The sequence below is a fragment of the Saimiri boliviensis genome, chromosome 1 (assembly GCF_048565385.1).
Source record: "Saimiri boliviensis isolate mSaiBol1 chromosome 1, mSaiBol1.pri, whole genome shotgun sequence".
NCBI classification, from domain to species: domain Eukaryota; kingdom Metazoa; phylum Chordata; class Mammalia; order Primates; family Cebidae; genus Saimiri; species Saimiri boliviensis.
The window spans coordinates 141,679,257-141,705,144 of record NC_133449.1 but is presented as its reverse complement, the minus strand read 5'-3'; the positions used below and the strand labels follow the sequence as shown (position 1 = coordinate 141,705,144).

The 25,888-nt window shown below is 42.3% G+C and overlaps 1 protein-coding gene and 1 long non-coding RNA gene across 2 annotated transcripts in view; one reads left to right on the top strand and one right to left on the bottom strand.

Annotated features, from left to right (window-relative positions):
• Positions 1-11,094, bottom strand: part of CYB5B (cytochrome b5 type B) — a 41,097-nt gene extending 30,003 nt beyond the window's left edge. Inside the window, exon 1 of the mRNA XM_003939972.3 lies at positions 10,835-11,094. Coding sequence (XP_003940021.1) covers positions 10,835-11,008 — 174 coding nt within the window. The 5' untranslated portion in view covers positions 11,009-11,094. The remainder of the gene's footprint in view (positions 1-10,834) is intronic.
• A 230-nt stretch (positions 11,095-11,324) lies between these two features.
• Positions 11,325-25,888, top strand: part of LOC120367207 (uncharacterized) — a 33,272-nt gene continuing 18,708 nt past the window's right edge. Inside the window, exon 1 of the long non-coding RNA XR_005581634.2 lies at positions 11,325-11,426. This is a non-coding gene — a long non-coding RNA (uncharacterized LOC120367207). The remainder of the gene's footprint in view (positions 11,427-25,888) is intronic.

Below are 25,888 nucleotides of genomic sequence, written 5' to 3'. Positions count from 1 at the left end.
CGATTTTCATGCCTCAGCCTCCTCAGTAGCTGGGATTACAGGCAGGCACCACCATGCCTGGCTCATTTTTGTAGTATTAGTGAAGTCACAGGGTTTTGCCATGTTGGCCAGGCTGGTCTCAAACTCCTGACCTCAAGTGATTCACCCGCCTTGGCCTCTGAAGGTGCTGGGATTACAGGCATGAGCCACCACGCCAGGCCTTATGGTTAAGATCTTAATTTTCATTTTGGATAGTGAGTTAACAGGTGCTTGTTACATTTAAAATAATTAACTACATATATTAATAAATACATATATATAAGAAGTGTATTACGTATGTAGTATATTATACAAAAAAGGCGTTCAGAGTTAGAAGTCAGGATAGTTACCTTGTGGAAGTGAGGGGTCTTGATTGGGAAGGAGCATTTCTAGTGTCCTAGCACTATTCTTTCTCAACTTGGATGGTGGTTTCACAAATGCATTGACTTAGTCAAAGTTGGTTGAAATTGCTTTGAGGCTTGGTATATTTTTCTACTACAGTTTTTAAAAAATATTTCTTAAAAATCATGCAATTAACATTTGTAAAGAAGAGACACCTGAATACGTAATCAGTAAGATTAGACACAAGGCAGACTTTTCAAATTGTTCTAGCTGCAGAATACCTTCTTCAGGCAATATTTTGGATGGAAGCCCAATCCACACAATCAAGTAATGTGCTTACAAGTGGACAACAGTCTTCAAGAATCAGTTTAACGCCAGGTGCGGTGGCTCATGCCTGTAATCCCAACACTTTAAGAGGCTAAAGCAGGATGATCACTTAAGGCCAGGAGTTCAAGAACAGCCTGGGCAACATAGTGAGGCCTCATCTCTACAAAAAGTAAAATAAAAAATAAACCTAACCAGGCATGGTGGTGCACAACCATAGTCCCAGCTACTTGAGAGCTAAAGTGGAAGGACTACTTGAGCCCAGGTCAAGGCTGCAGTGAGCCGTGTAATCTGCATTCTGGTGTGGGTGACAGAGCATGACCCTCTCTCAAAAGAAAACAAAAAACCACAACACCCTTTCACAATTAAAAAAAGAAAAACTCAGAGCCTGGATGCAGTGGCTCATGCCTGTAATCTCAGCACTGGGAGGCCAAGATGGATGTATCACTTGAGTCCATGAGAGATGGGGTCTTGCTACATTGCTCAAGCAGGAGTACAGTGGCTATTCACAGACACAATTATTGCATGCTACAGTATCCAACTGATGGCCTGAAGCAATCCTCTGGCATCACTCACCTGAGTAGCTGGGACTACAGGTGCTCAACACCATGCCCAGTTCCCAGTTGATTTTTCACAAGGATGCCAAGTCCATTCAGTGGAGAAAAGAACAGCCTTTTCAACAAATGATGCTGGGAAACTGGATTTTCACATGCGAAAGAAAGAAGCTGAACCCCTACCCCATACCATATTAAAAACAATTGACTCAAAATGGATCAACAACCTAAATATAAAAGCTAAAATCATAAAACTCTTAGAGAAAACATAAGGGTAAATGTTCATGACCTTGAGATTGGCAATGGAGTCTTAGATATGATACCACAAAAGCATGGGCAACAACAACAACAAAAAGATACACTGGACTCCATCAAAATGAAAACTTTTTAGCATCAAAGGACATCAAGAGTAAAAACACAATTTACAGAATGTGAGAAAATAACTGCAAATCATATATCTAATCAAGGAATAATATCTAGACTATATAAAGAACTGTAACCTAACAAACATGATCCAACTTAAAAGTGGGTAAAGAGCTCTCTCTCTCTCTCCTTCTTCTCACATTCAAATTTTTAAAAAGGCAAAGAACTCTAGTAGACATTTCTCCAAAGAATATATACAAATAACCAATAAGATGAAAAAATGTGCAATTATCAGTAGTCATTAAGGAAATGAATTATGTCAGAAAGGGACACCCCACACCAACAAAAAAAAGCAAATAAACAGTCAAACCATGAGACACCACTTTACACCTGCTAGGATGGCTACAATAAAAAATATATATGAAAAAATGGGATATTCATACATTGCTGGTGGGAATATAAAATAGTGTAGCTGCTGTGGGAAACAGTTTGGAGGTTCCTCAAAAAGCCAAACACAGAATTACCATATGACCCAACAATTCCACTCTTAGATATGTCCAAATTAATTAAAAACAGATTCAAACAGAGACTTGTACGCCAATGCTCACTGAAGCATTGTTCACAATAGTCAAATGGTAGACAACCCACGCCCATAAACAGATGGATAGGCAAAATGTGGTATATACATAAAATATTATTCACCCTTAAAAATGAATGAAATTGCCGGGCGCGGTGGCTCAAGCCTGTCATCCCAGCACTTTGGGAGGCTGAGGTGGGTGGATCATGAGGTCAAGAGATCGAGACCGGGCCGGGCACGGTGGCTCACGCCTGTAATCCCAGCACTTTGGGAGGCCGAGGCGGGTGGATCACGAGGTCAAGAGATCGAGACCATCCTGGTCAACATGGTGAAACCCCGTCTCTACTAAAAATACAAAAAATTAGCTGGGCATGGTGGCGCGTGCCTGTAATCCCAGCTACTCAGGAGGCTGAGGCAGGAGAATTGCCTGAACCCAGGAGGCGGAGGTTGCAGTGAGCTGAGATCGCGCCATTGCACTCCAGCCTGGGTAACAAGAGCGAAACTCCATCTCAAAAAAAAAAAAAAAAAGAGATCGAGACCATCCTGGCCAACATAGTGAAACCCCGTCTCTACTAAAAATACAAAAAATTAGCTGGGCTTGGTGGCGCGTGCCTGTAATCCCAGCTACTCAGGAGGCTGAGGCAGGAGAATTGCCTGAACCCAGGAGGCAGAGGTTGCGGTGAGCCAAGATCGCGCCATTGCACTCCAGCCTGGGTAACAAGAGCGAAACTCCGTCTCAAAAAAAAAAAAAAAATGAATGAAATTGCCAGGTGTGGCGGCTCACACCTGTAATCCCAGCACTTTGGAGGGCTGAGGCAGGAGGATCACCTGAGGTCAAGAGTTCGAGACCAGCCTGACCAACATGAAGAAACCCCGTTTCTACCAAAAATACAAAATTACCCAGGCGTGGTGGCGCATGCCTATAATCTCAGCTACTTGGGAGGCTGAAGCAGGAGAATCGCTTGAACCTGCAAGACAGAGGTTGCAATGAGCTGAGATCGCGTGCCACTGCACTCCAGCCTGGGCAACAAGAGTGAAACTCTGTCTCAAAAAAAAAAAGAGAGTAAAACTAGGTTTATATATCTATGATTAACATAAACTAAAAATATGCTTTTGTCTGAGTCATAACAAAACAAGACAGAAGTATATGGGGGATTATGCTCAGTAATCTAGTTTAGTTGTTTATACTATTCAAATCTATTAGACACTCAAAAATTCCTCCTTGCTTTTTATTAAGTAACCCTAATAAGACAGTAGATATTTCCCATTTTTTTTCTAGGATTTGCTTTGTATTTACATTTCACATGAATTTGCAAAAAAAAAGGTTCATCCGACCTGAATAGCCTTTGTACTTTAACACTAATGGACTCTGTGTCTACTTAATATTATGTATGCAGTTACACAATATTACAAATGAATGTTTCAAATAAACTATACTACAACCAAGATTATAAACTGCCAAAAGAGATAAAACAAAGATTGTGATCTATTCATTTCTATCTAAGTCAAGCAATAATAATAAAGTTGAAATACGTTACAGCTACTACGGAAATTTCGTAATGTCCTCCTGTGAAAAATTTTATCCAGTTCAGCTGTCCAAAGAATATGTGATAGGAGGAGGGGAAATCAACTGACTTTTCCTTAGTTTTGTTTACTTTACTAAGTTTACTGGAGAGCAGACAGAAAATCTGTATTTCAACAGAAGAAAGAGGACAAATTCCTCATGGAAAGTAATGCTTCCAGATTACTAATTCTATGGAAATAGGGGACTTATGGGCAGAAAAGAGGAGAATATGAAAAATGACAGTTACGGAATAAAAATCTTATTAGAAAAAAAAATTACACAAATTTTCTGTGGGTGGAAATTCCATACTGATGTAATAAAAATATAACAATGGAGATATACTAGAGACCACATGACTTGGAAAAGGAAATCTAGAAACATTAAGATTAAGGAAGTGCAAAATTAGGACTGGTGATGAAAAAAGAGTCCTCTAGCCAAACACATTACCTCATCAAAATAAAACATGGAGGCTAAATTTTGGAGAAGACAAAAACTACTTCCTAAAAAACAGTCTGCAGGGCAGAGAAAGATAGCAGACCTGGGGGTGAACTGGAGGAAATGGTACAGGTCTATAGGTACTTGCATCTGGATTAGAATGAGCCTGATAAGAAAAGGCTGTCACTGGCTGGCCAGGCACAGTGGCTCGTTGGCTCATGCCTGTAATCCTAGCATTTTAGGAGGTTGAGGTAGGTGGATCACGAGGTCAGGAGTTCGAGACCAGCCTGGCCAATATGAGGAAACCCTGTCTCTACTAAAAATACGAAAAAAATTAGCCAGGTATGGTGGCGTGCCCCTGTAATCTCAGCTACTCAGGAGGCTAAGGCAGGAGAATCGCTTGAAGCTGGGAGGCAGAGGTTGCAGTGAGCTGAGGTTGCACCACTGCACTCCAGCCTGGGTGACAAAGCAAGACTCTGTCTCAAAAAAAAGAAAGAAAAAAAAAAAAAAAGAAAAGGCTGTAGCCTAAGAGAGACAAACTAGCAGGCTGCCAAGAATGGTATAACCTCGGCCGGGCGCAGTGGCTCACGCCTATAATCCCAGCACTTTGGGAGGCCGAGGCAGGTGGATCACAAGGTCAAGAGATCGAGACCATCCTGGTCAAAATGGTGAAACCCCCATCTCTACTAAAAATACAAAAGTAGCTGGGCATGGTGGCACATGCCTGTAGTCCCAGCTACTCGGGAGGCTGAGGCAGGAGAATTGCTTGAACCCAGAAGGCGGAGGTTGCGGTGAGCCGAGATCGTGCCACTGCACTCTAGCATGGGTAACAAGAGTGAAAATCCATCTCAAAAAAAAAAAAAAAAAAAAAAATAGAATGGTATAACCTTAGCAGGGTCTGAAGTTCAGGTCTATAGATCTAAACATACCTTCACATCCTTATCCCCACCCAATCAGGTCCCACTGCATTGATTCTCACAACTCCATAGGTACCTTCATGGTATTTATGTATCACAATTGCAATTATTTATGTAATATCTTTCTTCTCTATCAGACTAGATAAATTCCATTGGGAATAGAGACCACATCTGTCCCATTCATGGCTGTTTTAGAACACAGCATGGTACCTGGAACATAACGGAACCTAGGGAGTGAGCACACAAACTGCTCACAAGTGCGAACACAAGTGTGAGTGCATGCCATGCCCCTGTGTGAAATGAATAAATAAATGAAAGTGCTAGAAGTTAAATTCTGCCTCATCTTTCACCTTCCCTAGAACTAACCACTTGGAACCACTCTTGGCAGAGAACATTATTTCTATAAAATTATAATGTTAGGCCAGGCACAATGGCTCACTCCTGTAATCCCAGCACTTTGGGAGGCTGAGACCGGAGGATCATCTGAGGTCAGGAGTTCGAGACTAGCCTCATCAACATAGTGAAACCCTGTCTATATTAAAAACACCTAAAAATTAGCCGGGCAGGTGCCCATAATCCCAGCTACTTGGGAAGTTGAGGCAGGAGAATTGCTTGAACCCGCGAGGCAGAGGTTGTAATTAGCTGAGACTGCGCCACTGCACTCTAGCCTGGGAGAGAGTGAGAATCCCTCTCAAAAATTAATTAATTTAATTGTAATGTTAATTCAACTGGGCAAGCAACAATCAAACTGAACTTCCTTTTGACGAGCCTTGGAGAAATACAGCAGGAATTATTAGTCAAACTCCAAAGCTTTCAAGAAATACCCTAGGATTGTACCAAATAGAGCCTGCATTCTCAGCAGTCTTAAGGCCAGGCCACTCTCTACCTCACATGACAATTACTTGTACACAGATCTTCCCTGCAAATCCAAGTCATCTAATTTATCTTTCAATCCTTCAAAGCACTTGCCACTTGGCACTCAAAAGATGCTGCAAAAAACAATGCAATTTTGTTTTAAAAACAAAAATAATCACTAACATTGACTGAGTTCTTTAGGCCAGGTAATATGCCATAAGTCTATATATAAACTATTTAAATTACTTGTCACAACTACAACTACCCTGTGAAGTATGGGCTATTATCTCCATTTTACAGATGAGAAAGGGCCTTTACAGAGCTTATTTCCACAAGGTTCCACAACTATTAAGTGGTAAAGTAGAAACCTCAGCCAGACACTTGGACCTCAAAGCCAACATCCAGCACTAGAAAAAATGCTTTCAAGTCAGTAATAACAACCCAATTTTTAAAAGGGCAAAATTAAACAGATACTTCACAAAAAGACATATGTAAAGGGCCAATAAGCCCATGGAAAGATACAACATCATTAGTCATCAGGAAAATGCGAGTTAAAACCACAGTTATATACCATTCCACAACCATTACAATGGCTTTTTTTTTTTTTTTTTTTTTGAGGTAGAGTCTTGCTCTGGCACCCAGGCTGGCATGCAGTGGCACAATCTCGGCTCACTGCAACCTTCACCTCCCAGGTTCAAGCAATTCTCCTGCCTCAGCCTCCCAAGTAGCTAAGAGTACAGGCACACACCACCACACCCGGCTAATTTTTGTATTCTTAGAAGAGATGAGGTTTCTCCATGTTGGCCAGGCTGGCCTCGAACTCTTGACCTCAGGTGATCCACTCACCTCAGCCTCCCAAAGTGCTGGGATTAGAGGCGTGAGCCACCACACCTGGCCAACACACACCCATTAGAATGGCAAAAAGTAAAATGACTAACGATTACAATGTGTCAATGAAGATGTGAAAAAACTGGAAAACCTACATGTGGTGGGAGTATAAAATGATATAAACACTTCGGGAAATGCTCTGGCAGTAGCTTAAAAAGTTAAATAGAAAAATAACCTAATAATCTCACTCCTAGCAATTTTACTAGTAGGTATTTGCCCAGGAGGAATACATACCTAGGTCCACCTAAAGATTTGTACATGAAAGTTACCAGCAGTTTTATTCATAATAGCCCCAAACTGGAGACAACCCAAATGTCAATCAACAGGTGAATGGATAAACAAATGTAGGTATATTCACACAATGAAATTAGAAGTTACAAATCACTGATAACAAAAAAAACAGATGAATCTCACAGATCTACTGAGCAAAATAAGCTAGACAGAAGAGTACCTACTATAGTGTTAGAAATAAAATCAATGTGAATGGGGACAACACTGGTAGAAATGTTCTATAGTCATGTGCCACATAATATGGTCAACAACGGGCCATATATATGATAGCGTTCCCCTAAGATTATAATATCATATTTTTATTGCACCTTTTCCATGTTTAGATGCACAAATACTTGCTAGTGTGTCACAACAGCCTGCAGGTTTATACAGGTTTATAGTCTAGGAACAAGAGGCCGTATCATACAGCTGAGGTGGGTAGTAGGCTATGCCACCCAGGTTTGTATTAAGTACACTCTATCATATTCGTAAAGGGATAAAATCACCTAATGATGCAGTTCTCAGAATGTGTCCTCATTGTGAAGTGACCCATGACTGTATATTGATTGTGATGCTGATTATACAGATGAGACATTTGTCAAAACTCATTAAACTCTACATTCAAAATCTGTACATTTTATTGTCCCTACATTTGATTTCAATTAAGTTAATTTAAAGAAAAAAATGTGACAGCAAAATATTGATAAATCCAAATGTTTATCAATAGGATACTGCTTAAATAAATTATGATCCATATAATATATCCTATGCAGCTGTGGTGAAGGAGGAGGAGGGATGCCAGTTATTGCTATGGAAAGATTGCTGAGATACAGTTAAGTGAAAAAAGCAAGACACAGATCAGTGTGCATAGTATGCTACCTTTTGTGTAAAAAAAACAAAGTACATTCACTTTGGCTTGTATATGCAAGAAGAAACTGATCAGTCAAGAAGAAATTTGGAGAAAATAAAACCACAAATGAAAAACATTATTTTCTTTTTTTTTTTTTTCCCTTTTCTTGAGACACAGTCTTGTTGCGTTGCCCAGGCTGGAGTGCAGTGGTGCCATCTCAGCTCACTGCAGCCTCCACCCACCAGGTTCAAGCTATTCTCCTATCTCAGCCTCCCAAGTAGCTGGGATTACAGGAACCATCATGCCTGGCTAATTTTCATATATTTAGTAGAGATGAGGTTTTGTCATGTTGCCCAGGCTGGTCTCGAACTCCTGACCTCAGGTGATCCGCCCACCTCTGCCTCCCAAAGTGCTGGGATTATAGGCATAAGCCACTGTGCCCAGTTGGAAAAACATGATTTTCTACCCATTATGAACCATGCTTTAGCATAAAACTTATTACGAAGCAAGTACTAAAAGTCATAGCTAAGGCTAGAATTTTGAAGTAATGCTATGCCAACAAGAGAAATCAAGGGATCTGTCAAATCTGCTACTATCAATTGTATGATCTGGATCTCTCTGAACCTGTTACTTGTACCTCTGTTAAAATAAAAATCACTCCTATCAAAGTCACCCTCGACTAGTGTTTTGAAGATGAAATAATGGGAAAGCACTTTTAAAAGCATAAAATGCCACACACCATACGAATGCAAGAAGTTACTAAATTTTGAGTTGTTAAATTACTGTCCACTAGTAAGATTGATTAAAAATGATGTTCTTGCGGCCGGGCGCGGTGGCTCACGCCTATAATCCCAGCATTCTGGGAGGCCAAGGCGGGTGGATCACGAGGTCAAGAGATGGAGACCATCTTGGTCAACAAGGTGAAACCCCGTCTCTATTAAAAATACAAAAAGTTAGCCGGGCGCGGTGGCTCAAGCCTGTAATCCCAGCACTTTGGGAGGCCGAGGCGGGTGGAATACGAGGTCAAGAGATCGAGACCGTCCTGGCCAACATGGTGAAACCCCGTCTCTACTAAAAATACAAAAAATTAGCTGGGCATTGCCTGTAATCCCAGCTACTCAGGAGGCTGAGGCAGGAGAATTGCCTGAACCCAGGAGGCGGAGGTTGCGGTGAGCCGAGATCGCGCCATTGCACTCCAGCCTGGGTAACAAGTCAAACTCCACCTCAAAAAAAAAAAAAAAAAAATACAAAAAGTAAGCTGGGCATGGTGGCGCACGCCTGTAGTCCCAGCTACTTGGGAGGCTGAGGCAGGAGAATTGCTTGAACCCAGGAGGTGGAGGTGGAGGTGGAGGTTGCGGTGAGCCGAAATCACGTCATTGCACGCCAGCCTTGATAACAAGACCGAAACTCCATCTCAAAAAAAGAAAAGAAAAAAATGATGTTCTTGCCAGGTGTGGTGGCTCACGCCTGTAATCCCAGCACTTTGGAAGGCCGAGATGGGTGGATCATGAGGTCAGGAGTTTGAAACCAGCCTAACCAACATGGGGAAACCCTGTCGCTACTAAAAATACCAAAAAAATTAGCCACCCATGGCGGTGTGCGACTGTAATCCCAGCTACTCAGGAGGGTGAGGCAGGAGAATCGCTTGAGCCCAGCAGACAGAGGTTGCAGTCAACCAATACTGCGCCACTGCACTCTGGCCTGGGCACACAAGACTCTGTCTCAAAATAATAATAATAATAATGTTCTTTAGGGGAAACTTTTAAATTTTAAAAGTATTCAGAATTAAAAATCAAGATGCAGACCTAGGCCCCAAATTCACTGAAAAAATATTTCACTAGTATATTTGCTTCAGAGAAATAGAAATGAACTTTTACAAAATCATTAATCTGTTGCTCAAAATAAATTGATCAAACATACAAAAAAAGAAAAAAAAAATCAAAGCTTCAAACCAATCTTTAGTGGCTGCATATCACTAGTTGCCTGGGGTTAGGGAGAGAATGACTGTAAAGGGAAAGTAAGCTTTTTAGAGTGATGGAAATGCTCTATGTCTTCACATGGAAGAATACTTCAAAACTCATCAAAATGTACATTTTAGATGCGCACAATTTATGTGTTTACATTACACTTCAATAAATTTAGTTTAATTTTTTTTAAAAAGTCTATCCTGTTTCCTTAATTTAAAAAAAAATTAGTTGCACCATGATCTGAAAGATAATTTTTAAAATGAGATCTAATGCAACAGGCTTGAAGATTAAAACAGGCTTGAAGGGTTAAGAAAGAGGGTGACAAAACAATGAGTCAATGACAAAAAAAAGGGGGGGTCACTTTGAGACCTTCTGGCGTCAAGGTCAACTCAGATTACGGAAAAATAAAAACCAATGGAGGCTTAATCCAGGTTCGGGGAGGGGTATGGAGAGAAATCTCCGCTTCTAGTCAAGACGGCAAAAACCAAAAGCGGTTATTCCTTCAGAAGGCACACTGGAAAAAACACAGATGTGGGTGCACTTCAGACCCAGGTTCAATGGATCTAGGCCGTTAAGTGTATGACCTTGAGAGTCCTCAACCTAAGCCTCAGTTTCCCTTTTTGTAAAATGGAGATAATGATGGCTTAGAGTTTAGCCGAGCACACAGCAAGTGCTCGACACGTAATACATGATCTTATGTAAGGCACCAGAACTCGGAGCTGACTGGAAATGTAAGCAGACTAAAGCCCTCCCCCCCAATCCCACCCGAGTTTCCCTCTGAGGGTCGTGGTCCCTTTCCTACGCCTTATCGCCCTCAGTCAGGCCTCCCTTCCTTCCCAAATACCCTCCACACAGCCTTTTCACCCCTCGCCCCGGCAGCTCCAGAGGCCTCCCACCTCCCGGGCCCCACCTCATTGAGAAAGCGGGTGACATCGTAGACTCGCCCATGGATTACAAGCCACAGTTCCTTCAAGGAGTTGCGCTTCGCCACCTCCTCTAACCGGTAATAGGTGGCTGAGGTGTCGACCTCCTGCCCTTTCCCATCGTTGCCGCTAGCTTCCGCAGTCGCCATGGAACCGGACATACCGCCTCTCCACAACTAACTGGGATTCCGCTACTACCTTCCTTGAGACACCGTGCTCAGCCTTCCTCGGCTTCCGTAGCTAGGGCCCATGAGGCCTTGGGAGGGTTCCTAGCAACAGCCAATCATACTTCCGAATAGTTCCTAGTTCGTTGTTGTTTTTTTTTTTCACCAATGAAACGAGGGGGCTCAGTTCGAAATCCCGCCCACTTCTCGCCCCATCCTCCAGGTGAAAGTGTGGTTCGAGGTCCAACTAACCAATCAGGGTCGTTCAACCTCCAACCTCACCAATCAGATACCGTGATTTTTGGACTGGCGCCGAAAAGAGGCGTGCTGACAGGTGTCACCTCAGGAGAGGTTCCCCTTCGCTCAGCCTTTGGGCCTGCAGGGTCTCCGGTGCTCCGCTTTCCTTCCCATCGCTGTAAGTTTCTCCTGAGTCTCAGGAAGCTCGTTTCTCCCACACTACCGGCGCAGCCTGTATCCCAACCCTGATTTTACATCTTTGCTGCCTCCAGTCCGTGATCTGGCCAATCCCGTCTCTCTAAGGCTCAGTTTCCCCATCAGTAAAATAGACTTGATAAGCTCTCTCTTACAAAGGAGTTTGCCTTTTTTTCTTTCTTTCTTTTTTTTTTTTTTTTTTCCTGAGACAGGGTCTCGCTCTGTCCCCCAGGCTGGAGTGCAGCGGTGTGATCTCGGCTCACTGCAAACTCCGCCGCCCAGGTTCAAGCGCTTCTCCTGCCTCAGCCTCCGGAGTAGCTGGGATTACAGGCATCCGCCACCACGCCCCGCTAATTTTTGTATTTTTAGTAGAGATGGGGTTTCACCCTGTTGGCCAGACTGGTCTCGAACTCCTGATCTCTGGTGATCCGCCCACCTCGGCTTCCCAAAGCTCTGGGATTACAGGCGTGAGTCACCGTGCCCAGCTGGGTTTGCCCATTTAAATGAGAGTGCCCGTAAAGCGCTTGACGCACAGTAATCGCTAAACATGGTAGCCGCTCAGAAAGGCAATTGTTTTCCCGAGTTGGGACAGCAATTGAGAGTAGAGTGTGGAGTACCCCAGGTTTCTACCACCATTCAGAATCCGATTTTCAAACGAATTCTTTGATGATCAGGATCAATCTGCACTATTTTAGTCTCTACGTGATCTAAAATAGAATCGAACTCAACTGCCCCCAGCTAGAGGTCCCAGCACTTTGGAATTCCAAGTTTGTTTAATGCGCAGTTGTGCACCACTTTTTAACTGCCATTGTAACTGACAGATTGCTCTTCCTGTAATGTCATTTTCATCCTGTCACTCTCGCAGTCTACCATTCAGGGCTTTCCACAATCCATTAGCAACCTCTTTCACTAACATATAATATTTTCCACCATTCCCTTTATAAGCCTGTTGCACCCGCCCTGACTCCGAAACCTGTTGGTGTAAAACCACACCAGTGGTCATCTCAGGTCCACCAAGTTAAGATATTCTCTTCCTTCCAATGCCCACTGGCCTTTCAAGTTCCTCTTCAGTTTCTTCCTTTTCCACAAACTCTTCTCCTACCGCTCTGAGCTCCAGGGTTCCATCCCTTTGTAGTACATAAAGAAGTGTATTACTATTTTGGGAAACCTGCTACCTCCATAAATTTTAACTTCAGGCAGGGCGCGGTGGCTCATATCTGTAATCCCAGCACTTTGGGAGGCCAAGATGGGCGGATCACAAGCTCAGGAGATCCAGACCTTCCTGGCCATGGTGAAACCCCATCTCTACCAAAATACAAAAAAAAAAAAAAAAAATTAGACGGGCTTGGTGGCGTGTGTCTGTAGTCTCAGCTACTCAGGAGACTGAGGTAGGGGAATCGCTTGAACCTAAAAGACAGAGGTTGCAGTGAGCTGAAATCACACCCCTATGCTCCAGCCTGGCAACAGAGCAAGACTCTGTCTTAAAAAATAAAAATTAACTTTACATGTTTTACTTCCCTAGTTGGACACACTATGAGAACAATCTCACAAGATTCTTAGGATCCTCCACAAACTCTAGATTGAAATATTTACATTTATTCCAGACATTTACTGTTTACTGTTACAAGTCTTAATGATAAGCTGGAAGAAACAAAATCTCTGAAAGAAATAAAAACACAAGCTGAACGTGGCTCAAGCCTGTAATCCTAGCACTTTGGGAAGCCGAGGTGGGCAGATTACTTGAATCCAGAAGTCAAGACCAGGCTGGGCAACATAGTGAGATTCTTGTCTCTTCAAAAAATACAAAAATTAGCTGGGCATGGTGGCACACACCTGTAATCATGGTTATTTGAGAGGCTGAGATCTGAGGATGCCTTGAGCCTGGGAAGTTGAGGCTGCAGTGAGCTATGATCACACCACTGTACTCCAGCCTGGGTAACAGAGCAAAACCCTGTCTCAAAAAATAAATGATTAAAATAAAAAAAATTACAAATTCTAGCACTTAAGTGACATTTTATTTGTATTTTTCTTTTTAGAATTTCAAACAGGTAAGTTGCAAGAATAATAAAATGAATGACTGTATACTTTCAACTTAGGTTTACCAATTGTTAATATTTTTCAATATTTGATTTCTTCCATATATATTTTGATCTTTTTTGATCGTTGTTGTTAATAGTGCTCAACTATTTCAGATATCACCACCCTTTACAGCCAAATAATTCTACATATATCTTATAAAAATAAGAATATACTGTTACATAACTGCAGTATGATCTTCAAATTCAGATAATTTAACATTCACATGAAACTATTATCTCGCATACTCTCCATATTATTTTCCATTATTACGTTCATGTTCCTTGTGGAATTTTAGTGTGTCTGTACAATCCAGGATCTGATTCAGGATCATTTATTGCACTTATCTGTGTCTCTTGAGTCTCCTTTAATCTGGAATATTTTGTTAACCTTGCTTTTTCTTTCATGACATTGACATTTTTAAATAGTATAGCCTCAGACTGAATTTTCTTTCTTTTTTTTTTTTTTTTTGAGACAGAGTTTTGCTCTTGTAGCCCAGGCTGGAGTACAGTGGCGAGATCTCGGCTTACCAAAACCTCCGCCTCCTACATTCAAGCAATTCTTTCGCCTCAGCCCCCGGAGAAGCTTGGATTACATGCATGCACCACTACATCTGGCTAATTTTTGGTATTTTTGGTAGAGATGGGGTTTCTCCATGCTGGTCAGGCTAGTCTAGAAATCCTGACCTCAGGTGATCCACCCACCTTGGCCTCCCAAAGTGGAATTACAGGAGTGAGCCACTGTGCCTGGCCTCAAATCGAATTTTATACTGAAAAATTATTGTGGCCTACATGTTTTGGTTATAAATTCATATTCACAATTTATAGCACATGTTAGCCAGAAAGTCTGGCTTGGAATACTTGTCCCTGCCACTCGCAAACTTGGTGACCTTGGGCAGGTTTCTCAGCCTCTTTTTTTCCATGGAGACACCCACTTGTTCCAGCACCATTTAATAAAAACATAATTCCCCCTTGAATTGTTTTCCTGTCTTTGTCAAAAATTGGTTGATCATATTAAGTATAGTTCTCTTTCAGCTGAACTTTCTATTCTGTTCCAATGACTTATTTGTTTATCCTTATGCCAATTCCATAGTCTTAATTATTGTAACTTTGTAGTAAGGCATTAAATCAGGTAATATAAGTCTTATAGCTTTGTTCTTAACTTTTTTTTTTTTGAAATGAAGTCTTGCTCTGTCACCCAGGCTGGAGTGCATGGCACCATCTCGGCTCACTGCAACCTCTGCCTCCTGGGTTCAAGCAATTCTCCTGCCTCAATCTCCCAAGTAGCTGGGACTATAGGCGCCCACCACCAAGCGCAGCTAATTTTTTGTATTTTTAGTAGAGACGAGGTTTCACCATGTTAGCCAGGATGGTCTCGATCTCCTGACCTTGTGATCTGCCTGCCTCGGCCTACCAAAGTGCTGAGATTACAGGGGTAACCACCACAGCTGGCCTCTTAACTTTTGAAAATTATTTTTGCTATTCTAGATCCTTTGATTTTCCACATACGTTTTTTTTCCCCACTCTCGTCACCCAGACTGGAGTGCAATGGCATGATCTCAGCTCATTGCAACCTGTGCCTCCCAGATTCAAGAGATTCTCCTGTCTCAGACTCCCGAGTACCTGGGATTACAGGCCCCCACCACCACATTCAGCTAATTTTCGTATTTTTAGTGGAGATGGGGTTTCACCATGTTGGCCAGGCTGGTCTTGAACTCCTAACCTTAGGTTATCCACCCACCTCGGCTTTCCAAAATGTTGGGATTACAGGCGTGAGCCACCGTGCCCAGCCCCACATACATTCTAAAATTAACTTGTTGACCAAGTGACCAAATTAAAACATCTCCATAATGAATCATGTTGACAGCGTGTGCCCCCTGGTGTGATGTGATGAAAAGGCCTTGTTGCCACTGTGGCATTCTTCCACAAAACCCATAACCATAGTCCAAGCATGGGAAAAACATCAGGTAAACCCAAACTGAGGGACGTTCTACATAATGCCTGACGAGTACTCCTCCAAACTGTCACGCTCATTAAAAAATAAATAAATAAAAGGAAAGACTGAGAAATTGTCATCGACTCGAGTAAATGAAGACATGCCAGTTCAATGCAGTGTAGTATCTTGGACTGGATCCTAGAACAGAAAAAGGGCACTAGGGAAAAACTAGTGAAATCCAAATAAAACAGTAAGGTACCAGTGTTGATTTTATACTTTTGACAAATGTATTATGATAATGTAAAATGTTAACATTATAGGAAATTGAGAGAGTATACAGAAACTCACTGTACAATTTTTGCAACTTTTCTGTAAATCTAAAATTATTATAAAAATAAAGGTTATTAAAGATATGAAAATCTTACCATGTATTTCATAGATGACTAAAACAAAATAAAATAAAATAAAGGTTATTTTGGGCAGGGCATGGTGGCTCACGCCTGTAATCCAAACACTTTGGAGGCCAAGGCAGGCAGATCACCTGAGGTCGGGAGTTGAAGACCAGCCTGACCAACATGGTGAAACCCCGTCTTCAAAAAAAAATTTAAAAATTAAAAAATAAATTAAAAGCCGGGTGCGGTGGCTCAGGCCTGTAATCTCAGCACTTTGGGAGGCCGAGGCGGGTGGATCATGAGGTCAAGAGATTGATACCATCCTGGTCAACATGGTGAAACCCCGTCTCTACTAAAAGTGCAAAAAATTAGCTGGGCATGGTGGCACGTGCCTGTAATCCCAGCTACTCAGGAGGCTGAGGCAGGAGAATTGCCTGAGCCCAGGAGGCGGAGGTTGCGGTGAGCCGAGATCGCACCATTGCACTCCAGCCTGGGTAACAAGGGCGAAACTCCGTCTCAAAAAAAATATATAAATAAATAAATAAATAAATAAATAAAGGTTGTTTTTTTTTTTTTTTTTTTTTTTTTTGCTGAGCATAGTGGCTCATGTCTGTAATCTCAGCACTCTGGAGGCTGAGGCAGAAGGATTGCTTGAGCTCAGGAGTTCAAGATCAACCTGGGTAACATAGCAAGACCTCATCTCTAAAAAAAAATGTAAAAAAAAATATAAAAATTAGCTGGGCATGGTGATGGGCATCTACAGTCCCAGCTCCTTGGGAAGCTGAGGCAGGATTGCTTGAACCCAGGAGTTGGAGGCTACAGTGAGCTATGATTGTGCCACTGCACTCCAGCCTAGGTGGCAGAGTGAGACCCTGTTTCTAAAAAAAAAAAAATCAGCTTCTTAATTTTTACAAAAGGGCTTATAAATGAATTTACAGGGAACAGACATCTTAAAAACTTACTTTTCATAATCCATTAACTTCAGTTTTTTTTTTTAATTTGTAGTTTTCAATGTAGACATCTTTAGTATATTTTGTTAAATGTATTTCTAAATACTTTGGGATTTTATTATGGGTTGTTTTTTTGTTTGTTTGTTTTTTGTTTTGTTTTGTTTTGTTTTGTTTTGTTTTGTTTTGTTTTTTGAGACAGAGTTTCGCTCTTGTTACCCAGGCTGGAGTGCAATGGCGCGATCTCGGCTCACCGCAACCTCCGCCTCCTGGGTTCAGGCAATTCTCCTGCCTCAGCCTCCCGAGTAGCTGGGATTACAGGCACGTGCCACTATGCCCAGCTAATTTTTTTTTGTATTTTTAGTAGAGACGGGGTTTCACTATGTTGACCGGGATGGTCTCGATTTCTCGACCTCATGATCCACCCGCCTCGGCCTCCCAAAGTGCTGGGATTACAGGCTTGAGCCACCGCGCCCGGCCCCTTTGTTTTGTTTTTTGAGACAGAGTATTGCACTGTTACCCAGGCTGTAGTGCAGTGTCGTGATCTTGGCTCACTGCAATCTCCACCTCCTGGGTTCAAGCAATTCTCCTGCCTCAACCTCCGGAGCAGCTGGGACTACAGGCGTGCTCCACCATGCCCAGCTAATTTTTTTGTATTTTTAGTAGAGACAGGGTTTCACCACGTTGCCCAGGATGGTCTCGATCGCCTGATCTCGTGATCCGACCGCCTCAGCCTCCCAAAGTGCTGGAATTACAGATGTAAGCCACCGCGATCAACCCAACACTTCAATTTTGAATGCCTCTATAAATGAATTTTCCAATTGTTTGCTGCCAGTCTAGATAAACATAATTGATTTTGCACATTGACTTAGTATCTTATACCTTGCCAAATTCATTTATAGTTCCAATAATTATTTTGTGGATTTCTTACATTTATCTATGTAACAATCATGTCATCTGCCAATGGAGACAGCTTTGTTTCCATTTTCTTTCCAATTTGTATGCCTTTTTTCCTTGCCTTATTGCACTGGCTAGGACTTACAGTACAATGCTAAATAGAAACAGTGAAGTGAGCATCCCTGTCTTGTTCCTAATTTTAGGAGGAAAGTATTCAGTCTTTCACAATTAAATATAATTTTCAGTAGATGCCTTTTATCAGCTTGAGAATCTTAAGGATATAGTTTCCTGAGTTTGTTTTATTTGTATTTTGTTTTTATTAAGAAAAGATGTTGAATCCTGTTGAATATTTTCTTCTTTTCTTCTTTTTTTTGAGACAGTCTTTTGCTTTGTGGCCCAGGCTGGAGTGTAGTGGCACCATCAAGGTTCATTGCAGTCTTGACCTCCTGGGCTCACAAGCAATCCTTCCACCTCAGCCTCCTGAGTAGCTAAGACCACAGGCTCACACCACCACAGCCAGCTAAGTTTTGTATTTTTTGTAGAGAGAGGGTTTTGCCATGTTGCCCAGGCTGGTCTCAAACTCCTGAGCTCATGTGATCCACCCACCTCAGCCTCCCAAAGTGCTGCGATTACAGGCATGAGCCACTGTTCCTGGCCTGTTGAATATGTTTTCTACATCTATGGGAATGATCATATTATTTTTTTCCTTTATTCTGTTAATATGGTGAATTACACCAAATGGTTTTCAAAAACTTAACCATCTTTGCATTCCTAAGATAAATCGAGCCTGGTTATGATGTTAATCTTTTTTATTGAATTAGATTTTCTAATATTTTAAAAAGATCTTTGCATTTATATTCAGGAAGAATATTGGTCTGTGATTTTCTCTCAAAGGTCTTTGATAGTTTTTTTCAAGCTCTTTGACAAATATTTACTGGGTAGCTACAGAAAAGCATTGTGTCGCCTGAGAAACAAACTTTTTAGCACACTACCTGTCACAGAGAGTCCCCCGTAAATGCTGACTCTTTGGGGGGTTAATATTTCTAGATGCTGAAAACTGAAACCCAGTTCTTAAGGAAAATTACAAGGAAGACAGCACTTACCATATAAAACAATTTTAACATGAACATTTTACTATTGCTGTTTTTACAAGTTAGAAAATCCTCTCCCCAGGCTGGATGATAATCAGTGTGTATTCTGTAGTTTATCTCAGGTAACAGTATTTTAGCATGCCAGACACTGCTTCAGGGGAGTTGTTATTTACCTTGCAAGCTCATTCTACTGCTTTTGTATAAACAGGAAATGGTCAAGGCAAACACTGTGCATGCTCCTTGAGAACAGAGCAAGAAGCAAGGATGCTGTTCCAGTTTTTGCAGCCATCAGGCGTGCCCTGTGTTCTCATACCCTTTTGAGGGGGCAGCGGGGAGGAGTGTTCCCTTTTCCTCTTCCAGGAATGAAATACAATGAGGTAGCCCTCCAATCCGTTCTTGCCCTTCTCATGATATTATGTTCCCTGGCAACCTACTCTCTGCCCCTGCCAGAGGGAAGACAAACTTCTAAAGCACTCTCTTTCCCTTCCCAGAGCCAGGCCTGAGTCATCTAGTGTTTGGGAGGCTTCAGAAAGTCGGTGCAAAGTTAGGAACCTATATCCTCCAGGGAATAGCCTCAGGGGGTGTCTGGTTGTCAACATTCTGGAGTAGACCCCACCCCCAGGTCAGCCAGAACTTCCTGGCCCGCTGGTGGCCTCTTCTGGAGTTTCACCCAAGACCTTCCAGTCAGTCTTATGCCAGTGAGGCCCAACTCCCACCAGCCCAGCCCAGCTTCTCCAAGTGAAAGAAACTATGGGCTGATGCAAATAGCCATTGGCAAGGATGCTTTCCACCCTGGGCTGGTTTCCCTGGCTTCAGAATACTCACTGTTCCTCCTTCCAGTGTCTGTTAGTTTATTTTTAATAGGTAATCAACACAGTTCACTTTAATTTATCCTCTCCACAGCTCTTCCCTTTTTATACAAAGCATAGCTTATTATTGATAAATTGTTTTGCTTTATTTGTTGCTTTATTCGCTTAACAATTTTTCTTCAAGGTCATTCCACATTTTTGTTTGTTTATTTATTTATTTATTGAGACAGAGTTTCACCGTGTCACCCAGGTTGGAGTGTAGTGGCACAATCTTGGCTCACTGCAACCTCCACCTCCTAGGTTCAAGTGATTCTCCTGCTTCAGCCTCCAAAGTAGCAGGAATTACAAGCACACACCACCATGTCTGGCTAATTTTTTAAATTTTAGTAGATACAGGGTTTCACCATGTTGGCCAGGCTGGTCTCGAACTCCTTGCCTCAAGTGATCTGCCTACCTTGGCCTCCCAAAGTGCTGAGATTACAGACTCAATATCATTTTTTCCTTTTATTATTTTAATTATTTTTTATTTTTTTATTTTTGAGACAGAGTCTCTGTCGCCAAGGCTGGAGTGCAATGGCGCAATCTCGGCTCACTGCAACCTCAGCCTCCCAGGTTCAAGCCATTCTCCTGCCTCAGCCTCCCAAGTAGCTGGGATTACAGGCACACTCCACCATGTCCACCTAATTTTTGTATTTTTAGTAGAGATGGCATTTCACCATGTTGGCCAGGCTGGTCTCAAACTCCCGACTTCAGCTGATCTGCCCCCCTTGGCCTCCCAAAGTTCTGAAATTACAGATGTGAGCCACCATGCCCAGCCTTAATATCATTTTAAAGAGAAGTTCCAGGGCCAGGCATGGTGGCTCACACCTGTAATCCTAGCACTTTGGGAGGCCAAGGCCAGTGGATCACCAGAGGTTGGGAGTTCGGGACCAGCCTGACCAACATGGAGAAAGCTTGTCTCTACTTAAAATACAAAATTAGCCAGGTATGGTGGCACATGCCTGTAATCCCAGATACTCAGGAGGCTGAGGCAGGAGAATTGCTTGAACCCAAGAGGCAGAATTGCTTGAACTGCGGCAAGCCAAGATTGCGCCATTGCACTCCAGCCTGAGCAACAAAAGTGAAACTCCACCTCAAAAAAAAAAAAAGAAAATAAAAAAATAAAGAGAAGTTCCTCATTCTCTTTTACAACCACATGGTATTCCATTTAGAGTTGTACCATAGCTTATTTTATCAGTATTCTATTAGTATATATTTGCATTGGTTCCAGCCTTTTGTCACCTTCAATACTTCAGTGAATAACTTCAATACTTCAGTGAATAACAAATTTACATTTGCCCTTTGGCTCTTGTGCAATTCTATCTATAGGATATATTACCATAAGTGGGAGTAGCTGAATCAAAGAGTATGTGCTTTTATACTTGTAACAGATATTCCAACTTGCCCTTCCTATGGAATGTATTAATTTATACACCCACCCGCAATGCATAAGAATCCCTGCTTTCACAAAGTCTTACCAACAATGTATGTGATCCATAAACCAGTGAAACAAAAGAAATAATAACAAGAATAGAAGATATGCCAGGCAGAGTGGCTCATGCCTATAATCCCAACTCTTTGGGCAACCACTTAGCTAGAAGGATCGCTTGAGCACAGGAGTTCAAGACAAACCTGAGCAATATGGCAAGACCCCACTCTTAAAAAATAAAAATAGGCCGCACATGGTGGCTCATGCCTGTAATCCCAGCACTTTGGGAGGCCGAGGCAGGCAGATCACGAGGTCAGTAGATCGAGATCATCCTGGCCAACATGGTGAAACCCCATCTCTAAAAATAATAATAATTATAATAATAAAATAAAATAAAAATAAGGCAGGGTGCAGTGGCTCAGGCCTGTAATCCCAGCACTTTGGGAGGCCGAGGTGGGTGGATCACGAGGTCAGCAGTTCAAGACCAACATGGTGAAACCCTGTCTCTACTAAAAATATGAAAACTAGACGGATGTGGTGGTACACGCCTGTAATCTCAGCTATGTGGGAGGCTGAGGCAGGAAAATCGCTTGAATCTGGAAGGTAGAGGTTGCAGCGAGCTGAGATCCTGCCATTGCACTCCAGCCTGGGCAACAAGAGCAAAACTCCATCCCCCCCCCACCAAAAAAAAAAAAAAAGAAAGTGAAAAGAGGGGCTGGACAGACTGGCTCCTGCCTATAATCCCAGCACTTTGGGAGGCCAAGGCGGGAACATTGCTTGAGGTCAGGAGTTTGGGTAACATAGGGAGATCCTGTCTCTGTTAAAAAAAAAAAACAACAAAAAACAAAAAACAAATAGCCTAGTTTTAAATGGGCAAATAATTTGAAATGGACATTTTCCAAAGAAGATATACAAATGGCCAATAAGCACATGAAAGATACTCAACATCATAAGTCATTAAGGAAATGCAACTCAAAACCACAAGATTTCACTTCACACCCACTAGGATGGCTACAATCAAAAAAGACCGTAACAAGTGTTGATGAGGATTCAGAAGAATTGGTACACTTACACACTACTAACGGGAATGAAAAATGGAACCGCTGCTGTGGAAAACAGTTGGGCATTCCTTGCAAAGTTAAACATAGAGTGACCTTTAGCCCACCAATTTCACTCCTAGGTATATTCAAGATAATTGAAAACATGTTCACACAAAAATTTTGCAGCCAGGCATGGTGGCTCATGCCTGTAATCCCAGCACTTTGAGAGGCTGAGGTGGCCGGATTGCTTGAGGTCAGGAGTTCAAGACCAGCCTAGCCAACATGGTGAAACCTTGTCTCTACTAAAAATACAAAAAAAATTAGCTGGGCATTGTGGCACACGCCTGTAGTCCTACCTGCTCAGGTGGCTGAGGCAGGAGAATCACTTGAACCCATGAGGCAGAGGTTGCAGGGAGCCAAGACCACGCCACCGCACTCCAGCCTAGGTGACAGCGCAAAACTCCATCTCAAAAAACCAAACCAAACAAAAGAAAAACAGGCCGAGCAAGGTGGCTCAGGCCTGTAATCTCAGCCCTTTGGGAGGTCTAGGCGGGCAGATCACCTGAGGTCAGGAGTTCAAGACCAGCCTGGGCAACATGGTGAAACCCCATCACAGTGTCTCACGCCTGTAATTCCAGCACTTTGGGAGGCTAAGGCAGGTGAATCACCTGAGGTCAGGGGTTCAAGACCAGCCTGACCAACATGGTGAAACCCCGTCTCTAATAAATACAAAAAATTAGCTGGGCATGGTGGTACATGCCTGTAGTCCCAGCTACTCGGGAGGCTGAGGCCCAGGAGAATCACTTGAACCTGCGAGGTGGAGATTGCAGTGAGCCGAGATTACACTTCAGCCTGGGCAACAAGAGTGAAACTCTGTCTCAAAAAAAAAAAAAAAAGATACCATTTTTTTGCACTACTGCATTTTTTATTAACCATCATCCACAATTATGCAAGGAGAAACCTTCTCAAGGGTGTTGCTGGAGGAATGAAAGTGGCTATGGATTATGTAATAAGTTATTGGAGTGGTAGAGGAAACAGTTTTTAAATGTTTAATTTTTTTGAATACATAATACATTTACATAGCACAAAACTTTAAAAAAAATTAAAAGACATACAATAAAGTGTCTCTTACCCACCTTTTCTGTCCTGTTTCCATCCCCTTTCACTCATCTCTCCCAGGTAATCACTTCTATCATTTTTTTCTGTACTCTTCTGAGTTGCTTTCTGCAAATGCAAGTAAATGTAAATGTGCTTATTATTATTATTATTAATTATTTTTGAGACAGGATTTCACTCTTGTCACCCAGGTTGGAGTGCAATGGCTCGATCTTGGGTCACTGCAACCTCTGCCCCCTGGGTCCAAGCAATTCTCCTGCCTCAGCCTCCCGAGTAGCTGGGATTACAAGAGCATGCCACCATGCCCAGCTAATTTTTGTATGTTTACTAGAGATGGGGTTTCACCATGTTGTCCAGGTTAGTCCTGAACTCCTGACCTCAGGTGATCCACTCACCTCGGCCTCCCAAAGTGTTGGGATTACAGGTGTTAGCCACCTTGCCGGGCTGTAAATGTGCTTATTTTATCCCCTTTTAATATAAAAGGTAGCAAACAACACACAGTTGTATATCTTCTGTATTTTACTTAATGACATATCTTAGACATTTTTAGATATTCATACATAGAGGAATCCCTCATTCATTTTTGCAACTGCATATCTTTCCACAGTTTAGTATTCACAATTTGGTAGAATGTACCATAATTTAACTCAACTCTGACTGATGGAGATTTAGGTTGTTTCCAGGCTTTTGCATTTACAAACAATACTGTAATTAATAATCTTAAACGTACATCATTAGTCACATATACAAGAAGAAACAGGACTTCTAGGTGTTTTTTTGGTAGTGTTAGCAATGGCACCAATTTATATTCTCACTGGCAAAGTGCCAGTTTACCCAATCCAATACATAGAGTGGGTTATCAAAGCTTTCAAGTCATTCTAATCTTACATTTTAAAAGCTTGTATTGCAGTGTAGTTTTAATTTCCATTTATCTTCTCTTGGTTTTTTTTTTTTCCCTCACTGTCGCCCAGGCTGGAGTGCAGTGGCATGATCTTGGCTCACCCCAACCTCTGTATACCAGGTTCAAGCGATTCTCCTGCCTCAGTTTCCCAAGCACCTGGGATTACAGACGCCCGCCACCACACCCAGCTAAATTTTGTATTTTTAGCAGAGATGGGGTTTCACCATGTTGCCCAGGCTGGTCTGCAACTCCTGACCTCAAGTGTTCTGCCTGCTTCGGCCTCCCAAAGTGCTGAGGTTGAAGGGGTGAGTCACCGCACCCAGCCTCCATTTCTGTTCTTATGCTTGAGGTTAAACATCTATTTCTTTTTTGTTGTTATTAGAGATAAAGTCTCACTCTGTCACCCAGGCTGCAGTGCAGTGATATGAATGGCTTACTCAATCTCGAACACCTGGGTTCAAGAGATCCACCTCCCTTAGCTTCCTGAGTAGCTGGGACTACAGTCCTGTGTCACCATGCCTGGCTAATTTTTTAAATTTCTGTAGAGATGGGATCTTGCTATGTTGCTTAGGCTGGTCTCAAACTCTTGATCCTCCCACCTCAGCCTCCCAAAGTGCTGGGATTATTAAGTGTGAGCCACCATGCTTGGCCTGATCATCTTTTTTTTTTTTTTTTTTGAGACGGAGTTTTTTTGCTCTTGTTACCCAGGCTGGAGTGCAATGGTGCAATCTCGGCTCACCGCAACCTCTGCCTCCTGGGTTCAAGCAATTCTCCTGCCTCAGCCTCCTGAGTAGCTGGGATTACAGGCACGTGCCACCATGCCCAGCTAATTTTTTGTATTTTTAGTAGAAACGGGGTTTCACCTTGTTGACCAGGATGGTCTCGATGATCATCTATTTTTATGGTTTAGAGTCAGAAAGGAATTTTTCAATCTTCTACCCACATCAAGTCTTGAAATTTATCCTAATTGCCAAAAATTTCTTTTGAGTTAAAATGGCTTAATGTTTTTAATAGAGTTTTCTATTTTTAATATTTGGTTAAACAAAATACATCTTTAGTAAACAAACTGAGCATCAGGCCAACAAAAAAAGGGGGGAATAAAAGCAAGAGAAACAAAAAGCCTAAGGGTGCCCCTTATCGGACATGAGAGTCAGGCCTGCCCCTTCCTTAAAGGAAGAGGGCTTTTTGTTGGGCATCAACTTGGGTTCCTGTTCCTAAGCACCAGAAATGGACATGAACAGAGAATGCGGCCCTGAAATGCTTAAGAATCTTTGCACAACCTATTGGTTCAGCAACTCCAAGTGCATGGGGATTCTTTGATGTGCCCTTTTCACAGGGGCAAGCAGATTTGTGTTTTGGGGGTATTTTTAGATGGAGTCTTGCTCTGTCACCCAGACTGGAGTGCAGTGGCACAATCTCAGCTCACTAAGCATCCATCTCCCGGGCTCAAGTGATTTTCCTGCCTCAGCCTCCCAAGTAGCTGGGGTTACAGGGTTATGCCATTGTACTCGGCTAATTTTTGTACTTTACTTAGTAGAGACAGGGTTTCACCATATTGGCCAGGCTGGTCTTGAACTCCTGACTTCAAGTGATCTGCCCACCTCAGCTTCCCAAAGTGCTGGGATTATAAACCTGACTCCCTGCACCCATCCCCCAACAGATTTGTGAAGAGCAATTTCTTCCGCTTCCCAATATATGGCTTACTACCACTGACAGTGCCAGTGGTCCCAAGGTCCTGCCTGTGCAATCACCAAGGTTGACTATTTCTTCCAG